This window comes from Anarrhichthys ocellatus, unplaced genomic scaffold (assembly GCF_004355925.1).
Source record: "Anarrhichthys ocellatus isolate YVR2014 unplaced genomic scaffold, GSC_Weel_1.0 scaffold50, whole genome shotgun sequence".
Lineage (NCBI taxonomy): Eukaryota > Metazoa > Chordata > Actinopteri > Perciformes > Anarhichadidae > Anarrhichthys > Anarrhichthys ocellatus.
In genome coordinates this window covers 2,803,956-2,824,950 of record NW_022280080.1, presented here as the reverse complement: position 1 = coordinate 2,824,950, position 20,995 = coordinate 2,803,956, and the positions used below count along the sequence as shown (strand labels likewise).

Sequence of the window (20,995 nt, the reverse complement as noted above, 5' to 3'; positions counted from 1 at the left end):
ACTCTCTCAGTGTCTGAGTTCACTGACCTCCAGAATGTCCAAGAACAGCTCCTCTCTCTAATAAGCACAGTGCTACTGAGGGCCACGCCCGTGACTCCAACAGTAACTGGTGAGAAAGTGACTGAGTCTTAAAATATCAGTTTTCATCAGCAGTTTGTTAACATCCATTTTGCCACGTCTTTTCAGTCCTGGGAAAGGGATCCTTCCTTCATTATTATTTGTGTACTTTACACTTCACCCAGTCCTTTTGCACATACTGCTGCTGATGTTTTAGTATATTGTAATAATTTGTTTTTAATGTATTATTATCTGTCATTTTATAGAGAGAACTCGCCCAAATGTGTTTGGCTTAGAAAAAAGGACTTCCTTTTGGTCAAGTAAAGTTTACATTCAAAAAGTCTGTGCTCTTCATCAATGAATCTATACTTGATCTAAAGACATTCTTGAGTCTGAGTCTCAAACAAAGAAAACAATGAGTATTTTCACAAACTCACACAAGGATATCTTTGGTGGCATTCTTTCCTTTCTCTTCTTTTCTTCTTATCTTATTTATATTCATAATGTTCTTTTTAATCATATTCCTATTCTCCCTTTTAGATTTTTTTATATTGGTACTCACATCCACCATTTGTGTCAATCTCTTAGTAAAATTATTTTCTATCGAGAAAAGAACAATTTTAATATTATTTAAATTTCTCGTCACATTATCAAGAAGCCTGTACTTCCACATTTAAGCAGTTCTTTGAAATGACCATCCAAAATTCTTTTCATTTCTATTTGCTAATTTTGTTTTTAATTGATGCACAATGGGATATAGACAAGATAAATAATGTTTCCTTGCACTGATAATAGGGACTGAAGTCCAGAAAAGTAACAACACAAAGTTCTTCCCCTATTCAAATTAAAGGAACATTATAATGTTTACAAGTGTTAATTTATACGAGAAAAATATTGTGTTTTTTTTGTCATGGATTAGAAAGTTTTCATTCAGCAGAAATTTTCCCTTGTCATGGTAAATGAAAAATATACAACAGCAGAAAATAGCAAGTATAATGCTGATACAATACAATAAAAATAAAGTAAAGCATTTAAGATCTGGGACCTCCATATACTTTTGGAGCCAGTTTAGACTATGGAGATGGTTGTTGTTTACGAAGAATTAGCTCTAGCTCATAGATACAGAAGATGGAATACCTGATATAATAGATCTTGCATTAACATAAGATCATTCTTAATGCACACAAGCAGCTATTGCAAAGTAGGTAAAATGTAAGTTTTGTATTGATGTTATCATCAGTTCCTGCTAAGATCACAGCAGCAGCATATTGTACTTGCTGAGTCCTTCAGCTTATAACTACAGCACTTACATTTTGAGTGGGTTCACAAGTTTTAGAATTTGTTAGTGTGAGAAAATTGATCTGGCTACCTGCTGGCTGGCTCAGACTTCTCTGTGTAAATGATTTATAGTATACAGTGACAAAAATTGAAGTTGTGAGATGTAGGCTGGATGTGACAAGCTTATTCTGCCATCCGTTACATTCTCTATGTCTCATTGCTATTTTCAACTAATTTAACTTTCATTCATTTTTATCCAAATTTCATGCCGTAAGAAGACATTCTTTCCCACAGTCTACAAGGTCCTCATTTAATGAGGAAGAGAAAGAGAAAGAGAAAAAGTTTGGAGAAAATATAAATGGCCTCCTGAATATGCATCAGATTACCACAAATTGTTTGGGAACAAATTATGGGCTAAACTTTTCACTATGTTAACAAGTCAAGAAGGAGTCCAACAATCTGTTAAGAGGCTATCAAACATGGGTGTATAATTGCTGCTGTAATATTCTATCAACCTTTTCTTCCATATTTTGATCATTTCTCAATTAGGTTATAACAATATTACCTTTTCTGTCTTTCAGCTGCGATGCAAGGCCCCCGGAAGGATGTTGTTTTCCTTGTTGATGGATCTGATGGTGTTGGACGGGAATTTCCTATCATCCAGGACTTTATCCGCAAGGTTGTAGAGAGTCTCAATGTGGGCGAGAATAAGATACAGATTGGTGTCGTCCAGTATGGTGACTTTGCTCAAGCTGACATGTTTCTGAACACACATACAACTAAAGAAGGTGTTTTGCAAGCCGTCAGGGGAATGAGGCAGCGAGGAGGAAGACAACGTAACCTGGGTCAGGCCTTGCAGTTCGTCAGTCAGGATGTTCTGACAGCGACACGCGGTAGCAGGAAGCAAGAGGGTGTACCGCAGTTTGTAATTGTCGTCTCCAGTGGATCTTCAACAGATGACATCAGTAGTGCAGCATCTTCCCTCAAACAATCTAGAGTTCTTCCCTTCAGCATCGGGACCAGGGATGTTAACCCTAGAGAGCTTCAGGTGGTGTCATACGTGCCTAACTTTGCCTTCACTATCGATGACCTTCCTGGCCTGTACACAGTCCAAGAAAACTTAATCACCACTCTCACCGAGCTGTCAGATGATGACATCACCAGGATGCGTCCAGTATTCCCAACCATTGATGGTAATTTTACTCAATTAAATTGTTTAAATTCAGATTTTCAGTTTAAATTCATTTTCACACACCCCACCCTACATACCTTACTACAGTATATGTTGGTCTTGTTGTGACTTACTCTGAAACAATATTTGACTCTTTCAGTCATACTGCATGTTCTCTATATATAATAGAAACTCTGAAGTTAATAATCACAAATTATTGCTGTGCTTGCATTCTTTTTGAGCAGTAATCACAGCAGCACCCACAGGAGGAGAAAAGAGGGACGTTGTATTTCTGATAGATGGCACCACAGCGGTGCGTAGTGAGTTCCCTTCCATCCGTGAAATGATAAGAAGAGTTGTGGAGAAGCTGGATGTAGGATTGGATAAGGTCCGAATTTCAGTGGTACAGTACAGTGATGCACCGAAGCTAGAATTTCTTCTGAATGAATTCTCCACCAAAGATGAGGTACGCCAGGCTGTGACGAAACTTCGAAGCAAAGGTGGGGACCGTCTAAACACAGGTCGTGCTCTTGAGTGGGTCTATAGAAACATCTACCAGAGGTCAGCGGGAAGCCGCATTGAGGATGGTGTGCCCCAGTTCCTCATTCTAGTTACAGGTGGCAAGTCTACAGATGATGTATCCGCTGCAGCTGAACAACTTAAGAGAAACCAGGTTGCACCTCTTGCCATTGGTTCAAGAAATGCCGACCCTGATGAACTGAGACAGATTTCCCTGAAGCCTGAACTGGTATATACAGTTGACAGTTTCCAGCAGCTTCCAAGAGTGGAGTCGCAGCTCATTGATTCAGTCCAAACAATATCCACCGATGACATCATTAGGAGTTATGTTCGTCCGTCAGTGGACTTAGGTAAGAAATACTTTTGTATGTATTCAGTTAAAGTTAACTTCAACATGTAAATGTTCAAAACAGTAACTGAAATATGCATTATTTGTTTTACATTGCTCATATAATTAAAAAAGAGTTATAGTGGTAGAGGTTTTTTTTTAAATGCATAATTCCTTTTCTAATAAATTTCAAAATAAACTATACCTCCCTTTCTCTTTTTTGTGCTTATTTTGCAGACAATTTAAATCTTGGGAGAAAGGACATCATTTTCCTTATTGATGGCTCAGACACTACAGGTTCTGAAGGCATTGTGCATATCCGTGACTTCATCCTCAACATTGTCCAACAACTCGACGTGCAGCCTGATCAAGTGCGTGTTGGGATTGTCCAGTATGCAGATAGAGTTAAAACAGAGTTCTCACTCAACACTCACAACAACAAGCCAGCTGTTGTCTCTGCCACCAAAAGACTTCGTCAGATTGGTGGCCGGTCTTCAAATCTGGCTGATGCCATTGAGTATGTTATACAGAGGGAGTTAAAACCTGCTGCAGGAGTTCGTCAAGAGGCCTCCCAGCATCTTGTGGTTCTCACAGGTGGACGTTCCCCCCAAGATGTTTCCATCTATGGACCTCTGCTTAAGGGTGCCCGAGTCAACTGCATTGGTGTTGGAGCTGGTAATGCCGACACAAGGCAGCTAACCCAAATAGCCACCACCTCAGCTGATGTCTTCCAGGTTGCTGACTTCCCTGGCTTGCCAGCAATCAAGCCAGGGGTTATTGACAGGTTGAGTGGGACCATTACAGAGGAACCACCCACAGGTTTGTAAAAAACGTTTATACATATAACAGATACTTAGATAACACAGTTTACCTAAATATGGTCTAATAATGCTAAAATATATTGAATACATTTTTCTCAAGTTCTTCTTTTGTTTTCACCCTGTCCTCATCAATATCTTATCTTCCTTCTCATAGCATCCGGCCTGCCTCCACCCAAAAAAGCTGATATAGTGTTTTTGGTAGATGGCTCCATTAACTTAGGCAGGGAACACTTCAATGAAGTGATGTTGTTTATTAACAACCTAATTGATCTGTTCTTCAACGAGAGAGACAACCTGCGGATCGGCCTGGCACATTATGCCACAGATGTGACTGATGTCTTCTATCTCAATACATACCAGAACAGGCAGGACATTTTAAGTGCCATTGTCCGAGCAGAGTACAAAGGTGGACGTAGAATCAACACTGGTGCAGCCATTCGCCACGTTCAAGATGTTCACTTTACCAAAGAAAAAGGCAGCAGGACGGATGAGGGCACTCCTCAGATCCTAATGGTTCTCACTGGAGGACGCTCAGCTGATGATGGCAAATCAGCAGCCCTTGGTCTGAAGAAAAAAGGTGTAAGAGTATTTGCTGTAGGAGTGGGCGACATTGAGAATGAGTTAGAAGACTTAGCAAGTGAGTCTTCCACTGTGGCTAGAGCACGCACCTTTCTGGAACTCTCAGAGCTCAATGAGCAAATCCTGGAGACTTTGGATGATGAAGTGAAAGGGAGTCTGTGTGTTGGTGTGCAGGAACCTTCTAAAAGTAAGAGACATGGCATTACTGTTTACTTGCAAATGGACCTTGTACACATTTAATTTGCAACTTGTAATTACATTTCAGTTTCCCCATGTTTTCTGTGGTTCACACAAAAATGCCATGATTTGTTTTACAGCCTGCAGCATAGAGGTGTTGGTGGGCTTTGATGTTTCTGCCCAGGACATCTTCAGTGCTCAGACCAACCTCCGGATGAAGGTTGATGCCATTCTGAAAAGAATTTCCAAAATGGCAGCTATCAGTTGCTCATCTGGGCAGATTCCCTCTGTGCAAGTGGGCATGCTGGCCCTAGACTCAGCCTCTGAGCCCATCCAGCTGGACTTCACAGACAAGGCTGATACGCTCTTTGAGGAGTTCAAAGCCCTACAGAGTCGTGGCCCCTTTGTCCTCAATGGCAAGACCATCTCAGCTTACACCAATAGGTTCAAAACCAGACAGGACGACGTTGTCAAGGTTGGTTACGTAATCCGTTTAATTTAGAAATGTCCCAAGCCAAAATGACATTGCAAAAAAAACATAATATTTCTAATATCCAACCTTAACTATCTCTTTCTCATTAGCAAAGGGCAGTGTACAAAACATCCAAGTAGCAGTATTCATTTTTAGCCAGCACTGGCTGTTGCTATTGTCGATGGCTGGTCATATCAGCTGCTAATTAACATTAATTCTGTGAGTAACATGATGGCTGGCCAAAGTGAAACTTGCCCATTCTCTGCTGAAATTATTCTCTGTAAGGCTGTCTCTGTACTTGTCAAAGATAATTTGTTGTTACAGAGTGGAGGTTCTTCTTTCACACTGTACAATCAGAGCAGACTGAGTGTTTCTTTGGTTCCAACAACAGAGTAATATTTCTCCTCTTTAGCGGATTGTGTCAAGTCAGTTCGTATTCCCCGAGTTACTCTTCATTCATATCATATCAATTTAAGATAATCAATTTAATAGTTTTGAACGAGAACCTTTAGTATTTAGATAAATTTGCTCATGAAAAATACGTTGATCCAACTTTAGAAATCCACAGCTGTTATTTCTAATTGTCAGATAAATATTTAATCGACATTTAGATGCATAAAAGTGTAGGTTTGAATCTGTATCCGCACATACCTAATATTAAAGTGCTTGGATCGGGATCATGACCAGAAAAACAGGAACTGAAATGTGTTTTTCCCCTTAAGGTTATCGTTCATCTTACTGATGGTATTGACAGCCCATTCGATGAATTGAAAAAGCGAGTTGACGAGCTTCATTTGTCAGGTAAAAAGATGATATCGTACAAATGGCCCTTCATGGCTATTTATCCTTAAACCTCTGGGAAATTATAACAATATTATATTCAGAAGTAATTCATTTTCCTGAATATCTGTAAAACAGGAGTGAACAGTTTCATCCTGGTCGGGCTGGAGCGGGTGCCCAACTTTGAGGAAGCTTTGCTGCTGGAATTTGGTCGGGGATTCAGGTACACCAGACCTTTACGACTCAATATCATGGACTTGGACTATGAGCTAATGGAAGAACTGGTGAGTACTAATCAGTGAGACGAAAGACTTTCATGAGCTTTTATTTTCCTCTTGAATCACTCAATATTTGTTTTATTTTGCTGCGCAGGACAATATTGCAGAGAGGGAGTGCTGTGCAGTGCCATGCAAATGCAGTGGCACCAGAGGAGACCGAGGAGCAGTTGGACTCTCAGCAACTAAGGTAGTCAATGTCAAAAAGAATAGAAAATATATATTTTTTGAGATCTTGCCTTTAATTATGCCGGACAATAATTGTTTATCAGAGGCTAATACTTTATTGTTTTGTCTTTCAGGGTGCTCCAGGATCTCCAGGAAGCCAAGGACATCCTGGAGATGAGGGTGGACCTGTAAGTTTGAAGATCTTTCTTACATATGTAATAACAGTCTGACATTTTTTCCATGAGAACCTTTCAGACACCTGCTGTAAACTGTCATGATCTATAACTGCTGTTTAATCATATTTTCTGGTTTCAAGATGTACTTTCAATGTTTTTTTCCCCCCCATCACTTTATGTTCCTTCATATTGCATCCCTCCTATATTTTGTCACAGTATTTCATTGTCTTTTTTATTGTCCTGTAATGACAGGGAGAGAGAGGTCCTCCTGGTGTGAATGGAACTCAGGGTTTCCAGGGATGTCCTGGACAAAGAGGTGTAAAGGTAAAGGCTTTGATATGAACTGTAACGTTCAACTCATTTTATTTTTTTGATTTATTTAATACAGTGGTGTGACACTATCTTTTTCTTTTGTTCAGGGTTCTCGTGGGTACTCAGGAGAAAAGGTGAGTATTTTTTCTTACTTTCTTCAAAGTCTCCATTATTAGATCAAATAAAAAAGGCTACTGATTAACCAACGGCTAATCCCTGTGTTGCAGGGAGACTTTGGAGAAATTGGGCTTGATGGAATCAATGGAGAAGACGTAAGTTCTCTGTTGTATTAGATTTTAAGTCCATTTCTTTAATATGTAATAAATCAAACAGAATCATATATGGTTGCTTCTCGTCTTAAGCTGTGTGGCACCAATGAGTTCATGTGGCAAACACATGTGAGTGTGAACTGGTGGAACATGATTGTGGGGTTTAATTGGCATCTGCTGTATGTTTTCAGGGTAAAAGTGGAGTGGCTGGACCCTCGGGAGAGAGCGGAAACCCTGGCTGGAGAGTGAGTGACTAGATGCAATTTTAGCTTTAGAAAAGCTTTTGTTCTTTAAAAATCTCAAATGGTTAGTGCTGATAAATGCTCACTAAGCATATTTACTGCTTTTAGGGTCCCAAAGGTACCAAAGGACAAGGAGGAGACAGAGGAGAAATGGGAATCAGAGGAGACCCTGTGAGTATTATGGAAACTGGGTATAGTGCCATTTACATTGTCATGTCTGAATCAATCAAACAACGTATTGTGTTAAACAATAAAAACATTATTATTGAACTGATTTGGGCAGATTATTGAGGAATGTTATGTGCATTACTCGATTGTTTGTAAATGTGTTTGCATGCACACACAGTACATGAACATAGAGTCAAAATGACTAATAACCTGTTAAGAATTTCCAGACCAGCTTGGATTGAGTCATGAAGTTATATTCATCCATTCCTTATTGGCCACTATCTTTATGCCGTTGAGCTGGGCTCCCAACAGTGGCCAGCAGTAACAGATTGTGGTGTCTGATAATTTAGTATGTGCATCCCTCCCTCAGCATGCCATTGTTGTCCCAGGTAGTTTGTAGACATAGGAACACGTTCTTGGTCTGTGTTTTAGAGTGTTTGAATGTAGTTGAAAATTGAAAAAGGAATATCTGTCTAATAGGGTACAAGTGGAAAAGATAACGACCGCGAAGGACCTAAAGGAGACCCCGGTGATGCTGGTCCAGCGGTAATGTCCCTCTTCACACATTGTATTGTTATAGAAAAACAATCCTGCCAATGCATTTTTCAACATGACATGGTTGGTTGTGTTTGTATGCGTTTGTTTTATTGTGATATCTGCTCTGACATGACAGGGAGAGTCTGGTGAGGATGGACAGAAGGGAGGCCCCGGTGAACTCGGAAGAGGGGTAAACAATCTTACCACATCTTCATTGTCTTTGCTAAATACTGACTTGCCACTGTTTTTTGTTAATCAAGATTTCTGCTCCCACTTCATTAGGGAGCTGGTGGCAGAAGAGGCCCGCCTGGAAAGGCTGTAAGTCCCTTTTTGGTGATAACATACATTGTTTAATTCGTATTGCAGTAACTCTTGTAATGGTAATAACATTTTGCTGCGCTCATGACTTTTAAGGGTAATCCCGGAAAGCCAGGAGCTGATGGTGTTCAGGGAGAAGCTGGTATAGGAGGATCAAGAGTAAGTTTGTCATTCTTTTCACGGCAATTGGCAGATTATTCAATCTACAAATGCACTTGCCAAAGCATGTTTTATGTTGGTTGTTGTCATTACCATTAATACTTTTCATGGCAGCATCAGCAATATAACAAATAGTTTTGACTGGACTTTGACTGATGTTTATATCTAGAGATGTGTGTTCATTTTTTACTTGAGGGTTGGAAGTCCAACTCTGATATGCAAGAAACTGGTGCATCATCGATGTTTGGTTTGTCGTTTTTAAGGGTCCACAGGGACCAAACGGTGCACCAGGACCCAGAGGAGAAGATGGAAACCCTGGACCCAGAGTGAGTGTACCTGTTTATTTTATTAAAGAAAATATTTTGCTATGTCAAGTCATATATATTTATGGCTCACATTTACAACCAGCATCAGTTTTAAATGGTAAAATGCCTAATAGAGCACGCAGAGCAGACATATTAAAATATAATTTCACAAATAAGCAATAACTTGTGTCTACCACACTTCGGAACTGCAATGGGACACTCTCTGAACTGACTGAAAATCATGTGACTAACATCCTAATGTTTTGTTTCCTAGGGTCCCGGAGGTAGTCCAGGTCTCGGTGGAGATAAGGGTAGAAGAGGAGCTCTTAGTCGCAAGGTATTGAGTGGGAAAATGATCTGGCGTGACTTATGTTCTTCCATAACAGACTTGTTATATTAATAAACACACTGGCCTAATCCTAGCTCTCTCACAATACTAGACACACATGTGTAGTCTATTTGAGCAAACAAATGAGGATAAGAAAACATGAAGGCTGTGCTTTGGATCTACTGCATGAAAAGCATAGTTGCTTAATTAAATCAATAGAAAGTGCCCTAAAGAAATATCTCACTCTTTATTTGATGACTTGACATTCTCTTTTTATTTATCTTTCAGTCTCTGTCTCATTCTCTGTATCTGGTTATCTCTTTGCCTTTGCAGGGTGAACCAGGAGAGCCAGGACCCAAGGGTGTTATTGGACCTCTTGGTCCCCGTGGAGAGTCTGTAAGAATGAAACCACATATACTTTGCATGTACCATAAAGTAAAACTGGTGAAAAGGAGCAAAATAAGAAATTTCCATCCTCAAAAGATATCAGACTCACATGGTTGGTAGTGTTGCTTATGGAACCAATGGTCTATATTTTAAATACAGTAGATGGTTAGATAATCATCAAATTTGTGATTTAAAGCCGCTGTGACTTTTATATCTGAAAGTGTATGCATTGTGTTTTTAATTAAGGAATTTGGGTTTTTGCTGAGAAGGATTTCATTCCTTGTCTTGAATGTACCATAACATTACATATTATAACGTAACAATGCTGCTCTGTTAGGATAAAGGGGAGAGGAGGGGGGTCCTTTTAACTACCAAGCATGTATGCAGTTGATTTCAGTGCACTTTACAAAGAGAACCAATTGTTTTTGCATGTTTTTGTTCTTGTTTGCTCTCTAGGGTGAAGATGGTAGAGATGGGTTTGGCATCGGAGGGCCTCCAGGAAGAAAGGCAAGTGAATTCTGACCTCTAGTAGCGCGCATGGTAATCAGAAGATGTGTCTTCAGTTTGATTTACGTTAACCTTAAAATTTGATTTAGTCTCAAATATCCAGGGATATTTTAGAAATTGAATGAAGAGAATGTTAAAATCACAAACAGAAGTAAAAAGAATGATGATAAGAGGGAGTTGTATAGCTGATAGACCAACTCCAATTGTCGATTAAGACGTATAAAGTCTTTACCTATACACGCCTACAGTACATTCCTTCTGTGGGGCTGAACAGCACAAAATAATTCCATGGCTCTGGCCCATGTAAAGATGCCATTCTCAGTGAACCACTATTACAAATGTCAAGATAAATGCAGTTATACACTTATTCAATGGGACAATAATGACACAAATAATACTGTTTAATGAATGCCATGTATTATAATAGTGTTAATGCATTTTCCTCTTCAGGGTGATGTGGGCTTCCCAGGATTCCAAGGACCAAAGGTAATAGAACATTTTGACACCGGAAGTGAACTTTCATCAGAAGTCTGAAATTATAGTACATTCCGGTTATTTGCATTCTCTGTCCTTCCATCATTTCAGGGAGCAGGTGGCGACTCCGGCACCAAGGGCGGACCTGGACGCAGAGGGAATCCTGGACAGAGGGTACGTTTTCAGACCCTCCTTAGATTTGGCCAAAATGAGCATATAATGTAAATGTAACACACCTTTAGGGTATCACTTGGCAAAATCCTCCAACACTAAGCCTCACTGGACACATATGTTTTGTGTGATACGGTAGAGGACTGGTTTGGAAGTTTTGTTTCAGATTTTTAGTGTGTGGTCTACAAGCATAAATATTTTGAAGTCAAGCTCCTTTTTGAACTAAAGTGAATTATTTTTCTCTTTTTTCTTTACAGGGTGTCTCAGGGAATATTGGCACACCCGGACAGAATGGAGAGTTTGGATATCCTGGGCCATATGTAAGCAACATAAAATTCTACCCTTCGCTTATAAGCTGAGTAAACTCAGATGACACGCCACCGATGCAGAATATTTGTAGTTTTGATTTACAATATACACTATCTATAGTGGTCTGCTTTAGATTGAGTTTTCTCATGGAGTCTCATCACTCAAACTCATGATGTGGGTGGCCTGATGGTTAGGCTGCCCTGAGCAGCAAGAACGCTGGTCGATTCCCGGCTGGCCAGATCAATAGCTGGATGTCATTCCTCTACTCTCCCACCCCACATTTCCTGTCTCTCTCCACACTGTCAAATAAAAGTACAAAATACCCCAAAAAAGAGACTTATAACACACTGTTTATACTACACAATGTAATTTTGTTAAGTTCTTAGTGTTATTTCTCTGAAATAATGGTGTTGTGTAAACAAGTATAAAAAAGAAATAGATTTTTATTCTCGTGAAGTCCAGCTGTTCCAACACAACTGATTTTGTCCCCATAGGGTCAGAAAGGACCGAGAGGACCAGGAGTTGTGGTATGTGCTTGTATATGAAATTGTTTTAAATTGTATTGAATGATCAGAGCAAAAGTCATCGCTGGTGCCTGTGATCAAAATCTTTCAACATTTTTCTCCAAATGTCTGCTTGTCCTCAGCAATGTGACCTCGTTAAGAAGATCAGAGAAAACTGTCGTAAGTATAATAATAAGTATGACAACAAGTACCAATAATGCTGTTCCGCGACAACAAAAATAAGCAATGATAATCATGTGTTGTGTACAGTAACACAATAATGTCTCACCGTGTTTTCCTCCTTTCTTTCTACCAGCTTGCTGTTATGGTAAGTGCAAAAAATCGTATTATTCAGATAATAACAGATGATTTTGTACTGTACGCACTACTCTACAGAGAACAAAATGCTCTATGTGTACACCATTAGGTCAGCAGGAATGCCCGCTCTACCCCACTGAGCTGGCCTTTGCCCTGGATGCCTCTGAAGGTGTCGGTCGCCCGGCCTTCAACAATATGCGTGACACAGTGCTGCGCCTAGTCCGAGACATCACCATCTCCGAGAGTAACTGTCCAAGAGGAGCCCGTGTTGCTTTAACCCTGTACAACAACGAAGTGACCACTGAAGTTCGGTTCGCTGATGCAATGAAGAAACGTGCCCTGCTGCAGCGCATCGAGGGCCTGCAGACCCTGCAAACCCGCAAGCAGCGCAGCTTGGAGACGGCCATGAGCTTTGTGGCCCAGAACACCTTTAAGAGAGTGCGCAGCGGCTTTCTCATGAGGAAGGTGGCCATCTTCCTTGTCGGCGGAACAGTCGGTCAGGCACGAGCAGTTACCAATGCAGCTCTTCGCCTCCATGACGCTGGAATCGCCACTCTGTTCCTGGTCCCTCGCGAGGACAGAGCTCTCAGCAGAGCACTGCAGGTAAACCCACAAACCTATAACTCATAGGGGAACTTTGAAGTACATCTGTTTGTAAGGCATATGCACAGTGTCTGTTTCCAGAGAAGAAAATGACAGTGTGTATTGTATTTAAATATTTTTCATGTACCAGGTCAACAACACAGCACTGGCTCAAGTGATTGTCCTTCCCAACGCTGGAAGTGCACAGTACAACTCAGTCATTCAGAAGGTGATGAACTGCCATGTCTGCCTAGGTAAGAGTTCTATGTTTATGCACTAATAATATCACCACAGTTATGTCTTATTGTTTTTATTAATATTATCATTATTATAATGTACAATTTCTTTCACATTTTCACTGAAAAATACCCTTTTTTAAAGATTGTCTTGATCAGATTTTAAACCAGATGTGTTGTTTCACACAAGCAATAGTTGTTTTATTATTATTAGTTGCATTATTCGTTATTTTATCCCATGTAAATATTAAAAACACAGTAAACACAGATACAATGCTGAAAGGTTATCTCCAATCATAGTATATTTTAACCTTGTGGGACATCCCAGGGTACTACACTCGCTTAAACAGAATCCCAATATATTTTTTTAATAGTTAGAAATGCATTACCTTCTTGTAGCAATGACAGTAAGAATGCATTATGTGTTTTCCTTTTTCAGACATCTGCTCTCCGGACCGAATGTGTGACTATGTTCCCCCATTGGCCAGTCGAGATCGGAGGTCTTCCACCACAGACGTGGACATCGACATGGCTTTCGTCATCGACAGCTCTGAGTCTACCTACCCAACAGTCTTTACCGAGATTAAGCGTTACATCGCGCACATAGTGGAGCATCTCCAAGTGTCGTCAAATCCCACATCATCCGTTAACCACGCCAGGGTGTCCGTGATCCAGCAAGCACCTTACGGGTTCATCCACAACAAAACTGGCTCCCCCATCCATGTGGATATTGGTTTGACCGAGCACCACTCAGCTCAGGACTTTGTCAAATTTCTGCTGGAGAAGACACCGCAGTTAGAGGGTGGCCGGGCACTGGCAGCGGCTATCGAATCGACAGTGGAGCAGGTGTTTGAGAAGGCGCCTCTCCACCGTGACAGGAAAGTGCTGATGCTCTTTGTGACAGGGAGTGTGGAAAAAGAAGAGGAGCAGCTGGTGCATGTTGCCACTGAGATCAAGTGCAGAGGCTACTTCCTGGTCATCGTGGGTGTGGGTCAGAAATTGAGTGCTGGAGACGCCCGTGTCTTGTCACGCATGGCCAGTGAGCCGTCAGATGTCTTCTTCAAGCGGCTGGACAGCGTCTCACACTTTTACGACAAACACATCCAGACCTTCGGCCAGCTTTTGCCAAAGTATATCAGCAGTAAGTCCAAGCTGGATACCTTTCAATCAATCGGTTGGATTGCCTTTTTGCAAACACTTTTATACTTACTAGTTTAGGCTTGATGCCAGTTATTGCATTAGCTAAACCTGACATCCTGTGTTCTATGTTATTTTTCTTTTCAGTTGAAAATGCTTTCTACATGTCTCCTGAAGTCTCCAAAAACTGCAAGTGGTTCCAGAGTGACCAACCACTTAAAAACCCCTTTACATCATCACAACAACAGGAGTAAGTTATTATTAATATTTTAAGCCAAGTCACTGGTTTCTGTAAATTTGTTGGAAACATTGATGGTTTAATTTGCTATTTATTGGTACATTTATAGGAAACATCAGAAACATCATGAAAACCACCAAGCAGTTCATCAAAGAAAGCACAAAGGTAAGTGCAGATGTACTAAAGTAGGATGTGGACGGGTTGTTACTGTTTTTCTTCAATGTGAGTCATGCATAGCTAAATGCTAACTGTGTTGAAAAATCACCTCTAAAATCAGGACTCGACACGAAAAATTACATTATCGTAGTCACACTGATATTTATCCACAACAGCTACTATCCAACTGTTGTTTTCTGCAAAGTGTCAACAAGTGAATTTACTGTGCATCGTCCTAACATGACACTGCTTTACCCCCCCCCCCCAGATGCAGATGAGCTGCACGTCTCTAACGTCACATCCAGCAGCTTGCAATTGCGTTGGACCAGCCCAGACCTCAAGCTCTTCGTCTACTTTGAGGTTGTGGTGACGCGGTTGCATGACCACGCTCTGGTGCTGAAGACCAACGTGTCGGGCACAGAGCTTTCCGTGGACAACTTAGAGAGTGCCCAAACATACCATGCTGTGGTCACCGCCCACACTGCAGAGGGTCAAACTGTCTCCACCCGCAAAGGCATCATGACTACCAGTAAGTCCATAAACGCATCTACAAAAGTGTGTATTTTCTCTCTTCTTTGAAAACACCGTGATCCTTTTTTTACTCCTTTACTGCGTTCTATTTTGTTTGTTTGTTTTGGGGGGGGGGGGGGTTGGGGGGTTAGATGCAAATACATAAACAAAAGCTAAGTGAAGCTAAAACTGTTCCATGACTGATGGTTTCACTGATGGTTTCACAGAAGCAGCAGATCACAAGCCAGAGCATAAGCCAGCCAACCACAGCCCCAGGACTGTAAATACCAAACCGCTGGACAAACCACAAACTGGTGAGTGATCGCTCATACATATGCGTGCGTGTTGGAGTGTACATAATGTTTTTTTTTCTTCTGCTCTGACCTTTATTCTGTAATTTTTAACCTGCATAACTTGTTATTTAGCAGTCTTTGAACTTTCAGCACAAATCCATTCAATATTTACCTGATGCAGGTGTGTTTGTATTTGGCAATGTTTCCTAGGCAGAGTGTCAGTCATATAAATAATCCCTGATGCTTTAACTGAAAGAACATAAATGCAAAAAAGTGAGATGCTGTAATGCAGCAATATTTCAACTCAAACACTCCACAAGGGGCGTTTTAATTAACTCCCTGGTAGGCCTACATGCCAAGATATCGTGTGAGTCATTCAAGAAAACGTGCCAAATCTACTGCTCAAATTCACAGGGTCTTGGTTTGATTTAATCTTTCTCTTAAAATGTTGGGACGAACAAAAGGGTCGAGGTTGCACTCTCCGCGTCACTTTGGAGAAAAATGCCTCTTGTTAGTGGGGAAAATAGAAGCAATGAAGAAGATTTACAGAGTGTGTGTATATTTTAGGAGTGAAGCCTTACAGCTGCTGTTTCTTAGAAGACAGTACACTTGAGGCATAACTGGGATATGAGAACATATACAGGCCGAAAATCACCTTCCCGAGTATCATTAATTTGTGATTATAAGGGCGGCAATGCTGTCTTCATTTTTAAAAAGTTGTCAGGGAGTGCTCCACTTTGATAACCCAGTGTGAGCTGCTTTCATTTGCACCCTGCAGTTCACACAATACTGTCCCAGAAAGGAATTAACAGACAATTCAGCTGATGGATTGTTTTTATCATAAATAGCTGTGATGACATATTTCTGGGTCGATTTCTGGGATTGGTCACATGCATGGACAATACAGCCATGTAGATCTTATAACTGAAATGAACTAACATAACAGTAGCTGTAGTTATAACTAACTTTCTAATTCACCAATGAAAACCTACACTCCAACCTCTTTCTTTCTACTGACTGCCTCATTTCTGAACGTCCAAACTCCTAATAACGCCAGTAGCCTAATCCCTCTGAAGGATGTTGTGCCATTTTGAATGCTGTTCTCTTTGCATTATGAGAATGAACTATTTCAGCTCTAAGACTCGTTTAACTCCATTAGACCTGTTTCAGTAGCAGCTGTATGCCTCATATAGTTGTTCATTTAATCTTAACACAAACTCATCTTCTCTCTCTCTGTCTGTCGTCCATCACTGCTGTTGTTCTTTTTCTTTTTGCATGTTCTAGTCAATGAATTTGCAGACCCATGCTCACTTGACTATGACCCTGGAATGCCGTGCAAAGACTATCAGGCTAAGTGGTTCTTTGACAGAATGAACGAGATCTGTACCCGGTTCTGGTATGGAGGTTGTGGAGGCAATGACAATAGGTTCGACACTGAGGCCCTCTGCTTGAAAAACTGCACGAGGTCAGGTAAGTTGTCATCAGTGCCAGGCCCTCTGAGGGGAATGTGACGCCGCCTGGTGTGATGGCGTGATATAACGCAGCATAGTATGAAATTGAAGTCCAGATTCAAAACCTACAAAGACTGTTCGCTAAAAGAAAAAAGAAAAACAAAGGAGGAAAGAATAAACTGTAAAATTTGCCAAACTCATCAGTTCTTCCGCATTCTCGAAACCTTTTCTCTTGTAAAAGTGAAGCATACTGTTTTAACAATGGAAACCTCAAAGCAAGCCACTACCTAGCTTGTTAAGGCGTGTTTTTCTACAGTAAGCTGTTTAACCATCCAACAATTATGTAAGACAAAAATAGCATTTCAATTTTCAATTTATTTATATCGACTATAACTGTCTGTACTCGTAAGTACACAAACAGTTCTGTTCCTTTGTTTCCGTGCCTCCCACATGGCTCACCAGTTGGTGCGGATGCTCACACGTCTTTTAGCACGTTATCATGTCTGTAGCTAACACATGCATATTTAAGACTCTTTGTGTGTTTTCAACCGACTTACAAAGCTGCAGCTTTGGCATTAGCTTCTGCTGGCTAGCTATAGTTGATCAAATCTACTAGCAACAGTTGGCCTTTCAAGCGAAACAAATCCATGTGTGTTGGCTAAATTGAGACACGTGCTTTGTTTGCTTTTGCGCAAAATCAAAGACCCATTGTTTCAAAAATGACTGCACATTTCCAACATTAAATGATTAAGGGAGCAAGGCTTAGCATGTAAGATTAAGGAATTTTACTCCTTAATTTTCCTAAAAATCTTCACTTATCACATCAGGTATTGGGAAAATGTGGATTGCGTCTTCATACTGAAGTAGAAGTATGCTGGGAAATTAAAGTAGGAAAAGAAAAGCAAACTACCGATGCATAATCCGTGCATAAATCGGTGCATAATTCGTTACAGATGAGGATTACATCTGAGTAATCTTTGGTCATTTAAATCCACATTGCAGTGTGTTGAAAATCCTCTTGATAGTTTTCCTGCTGGTGAAAAGTCTGTTTCTTAATTAAACCACATTTATGCTTTCATGTTTCCAGTGCCAGAGCCTCAGCCAAAGGTGCAGCAGGTTGAACAGGTGGAGATCCTCCCGGCTCCTGGTGAGATCTCATCTACACTCATTGAATAACATGACTAGCTTTCTGTCGGCCAAGAGTATTATATGACTGTTCCTTCCCCGTTTTGAAGGCATAACTGACTTTGATTCACAAACTGTGCTCAATTCACTAAACAATAAATCCTTTGTATGCAACTGGAAACCCACCAACTTCCTCCACTGACCGTCAGAGGGTCTAAATGACTGACAGAACAATCGCAAAGCCAAGCCTTAAAACTGAGAAGGTTATGCTTTTGTCACAGGAGTGCGCTAGAGAAAATAAATGGAAAGCCTTCTTCGCTGTTTTTTTTTGGCAGCAGTCCTCATTCAGAGCTGTTTCAAGTTCTTGGTACTGCTTAAGTGTTGGAGTTAATTGGCACAAGATAATGACAGTAATACAAAGTTGATTCCAATATCGATTTCCATTCCACAACACAAACAGCTCACTGGCAAAATGCTGCCATCATCTCTTCATTACAAGTTATTACGTATAATGGTAATAGTATATTTACCGCTGATTGCACCACATAGTGTTGTTTATATTTAAAGGAATACTTCACCCATAACGTGACCATTTGCCATTACTCAGCCTGTGTTACCTGAAGGTCATATTACCTGAAGGTCATAAAGAAAACATAGCTTTTCTGGCAAGCCTTCACGGGGAAAAGAATAAATCCTTAAGGAATTGAAATATATGGGGTCCAGCTTTAACAATTCAGTTTTTAACAATTCAGTGAACAATTAGTTTGTGTTCTCATCCTTTCATTGATTGTTATTTGTCACTTCTCTCACAGCGGACTCTACAGCCGTGGACATTTGCCAGCTTCCCAAAGAGGAAGGTACTTGTGCCAAATTTGTCCTCAAGTGGCACTTCGATGCCTCCAGCAAGAGCTGCACGCGCTTCTGGTATGGAGGCTGCGGTGGGAACCAGAACCGCTTTGACACGCATCAGCAGTGTGTTAAGGCTTGCGGAAAACCAGGTACATGTTTGGATTATAGTAACCTCTCATTATCACTGATCAGTTATTCTCAAATTAAATAGTTCTACACATTCCATCTGGAAGAGTCTCCCATTAGTCGGTTTGTGGGTTCACACTGCTGGGAAATAACTGAATACAGTTACTCAAAGTTGAGGTACTTTTACTCGACTTGATTATTTCTGTTTCCTGCAACTATATACTTCATTACATTCATTTGACAGCTTTAGTTACTTCTCAGATTAAGGTTGTAGATCAAAACACAAGTAAATAACAGGTAATGTATAAATAGGCTTGTATGCCATTAGTTTATGTGGGCCTTACTTGGCCAGGCTATGGTGATAATGGTTATTCTGATGCCACCTGGTGGACGAAAGAAAACAGCAAAACCAGTCAAAATCAAATCAAAAAGACTGCCTGCTAAGATTAAGGTTACATGCAAACATTCAAAGCTAAACTCAAGGCTCCATTAAATAACAGAGAACATTTAGTTAACTTTGGTCTTCAGACTAAATATACTATCAAACGTTTTTAAATCAACTGTGTCATGTTATGACATGCTATGCTACGCTAACATAAGCAGTTATTTATTGGTAACGTTACAGAACATCAGAGTCACAGGTAGTTCTTCTAGGCTAACGTTATGTAATGTCCAATTTTTGTTTGAAAACAAATATCAAGATTCACCACTCACCAGATATTAATGATCGAGCAGGTTCCTGGTAAGCAGACACTAGCGAGTGATTTGATGAAACCAAAGCTACGTTCCTACCCTAGCCATATCCATTAAACCTCCTTCAGTCTGTCGCAAGGAAACGTTTCTGAACTCTGATGTCAAAACTTACAAAAATACAAAATATTGCTCTGAAATTAAGGGCAGCCTTTCATCTGAAGATGGAGGTTTGTGGTTGTCAGTCAGCATTAAAAACGTACAGTGACCTTTAGCTTCTACAGTGAGAAACTAGAGAATACAGTTACATTACTGTGAAGACAACAAGAATCATTTACAGTGTACTACATTAGCAAAGGATGTGAATACTTAAAAATAAAGACTTTAAAAAAAGCAATGAGATAACATGCATCAAAGACTACACCAAGTTTAAGTCTCCATAGCAACTCAGTCCAATGAAAAATAAAAAGATAGTTTGAGTCATTCAAAAGTGAAAATGTGTTAGAGATATAATGTTAACATGTAAAGAAGTCTCTTTGTTAAATGGCTAACCATGTGTTTCTTTTCCATTCATCACCAGCACCCCTCAACCAAGGAGTCATCGCTGCAATAAGAACATAGGACAAAGCATGGCCGGCTAGCCCCTCTGTTTAGGGGATTCTGAGGAGAATCATCCAAAATGGCCATACTGTAAGGATGTAATACCAAAGCAATGGTGGCTGCACTGGATTCCACAAAAAATGGACTTTATCCCCCAAATTCTTGAAGTAGTCCTTTTTTACAACAAGAAGGAAGGCAACACGATTTGCTGCATGATTAGTTTAAACCTTCTGGTGCTACAGAGTATGTTTGTTTTACCAAGGCAGTTGTTCAGTGCATACAGTTTTGTAATTAAGTAAGAAACATATATGAATATCTTGGACAGAGATAAGTAACACATCAGTACAAGCAGGACTGGCATTATTCAATGCAGTCATCTTTCTTTTATATTGGGTATTTTACGTTTCACATTCACATAGCAACATTGACTTTTATTGATTCATATTGTTTTAAAACACACTTGATCCCTGTGGAATCATTACTTCACTATTTTACAGTCACAGAATCCACAGCAATGTTTACACAAGTCTTGTATGGTGGTTTATGGTTTTATAATGACAATGACCAAACATTAATGTAATGTTAAGTGCACTTCTGGATCCACTGACTCAAACATTAAAGTTCCAGCTGTTGAGAAATGGAATGTACTTGTCAGGCTTTTACATTTTTTTATTTCATTTGTTTTTACTGAATGTGTGTTTCATGGGTACCGGGGTAAAAAAACACAGTTTAGACTTTCTAATATACATCAGCAACTCATTCTTTTCTTCCTTGTTTTGAATGAAGACCTAAACACAAGAAACAGTTACAGAGGAGAACAAACAATATTTGACATCCTTTAAAAGGTGTGTGTGTGTGTGTGTGTGTGTGTGTGTGTGTGTGTGTGTGTGTGTG

The 20,995-nt window shown here is 40.2% G+C and overlaps 1 protein-coding gene across 2 annotated transcripts; it reads left to right on the top strand.

The window, feature by feature from the left end:
* Positions 1 to 41: 41 nt before the first annotated feature.
* On the top strand, positions 42 to 20,744 carry LOC116395838 (collagen alpha-3(VI) chain-like). 2 transcript variants are annotated; one of them, XM_031870011.1, is made up of 39 exons: positions 42 to 2,528; positions 2,752 to 3,375; positions 3,591 to 4,172; positions 4,329 to 4,940; positions 5,071 to 5,405; positions 6,125 to 6,203; positions 6,321 to 6,466; positions 6,555 to 6,647; positions 6,760 to 6,813; positions 7,054 to 7,125; positions 7,221 to 7,247; positions 7,341 to 7,385; positions 7,574 to 7,627; positions 7,733 to 7,795; positions 8,273 to 8,338; positions 8,466 to 8,519; positions 8,612 to 8,647; positions 8,744 to 8,806; positions 9,070 to 9,132; positions 9,386 to 9,448; positions 9,773 to 9,835; positions 10,283 to 10,333; positions 10,784 to 10,819; positions 10,919 to 10,981; positions 11,236 to 11,298; positions 11,782 to 11,814; positions 11,934 to 11,970; positions 12,107 to 12,118; positions 12,218 to 12,711; positions 12,842 to 12,944; positions 13,366 to 14,067; positions 14,211 to 14,313; positions 14,411 to 14,466; positions 14,726 to 14,986; positions 15,195 to 15,281; positions 16,545 to 16,730; positions 17,799 to 17,858; positions 18,649 to 18,834; positions 20,082 to 20,744. In XM_031870011.1, exons 1-39 carry the CDS (start codon positions 1,922 to 1,924, stop codon positions 20,120 to 20,122), a joined length of 6,375 nt encoding a protein of 2,124 aa, XP_031725871.1. In that variant the 5' UTR covers positions 42 to 1,921; the 3' UTR covers positions 20,123 to 20,744. The 2 variants fall into 2 exon arrangements, with proteins under 2 accessions (XP_031725871.1, XP_031725872.1); XM_031870012.1 differs by lacking the exon at positions 16,545 to 16,730 and having other exon boundaries at positions 43 to 2,528.
* The last annotated feature ends 251 nt before the right edge of the window (positions 20,745 to 20,995 follow it).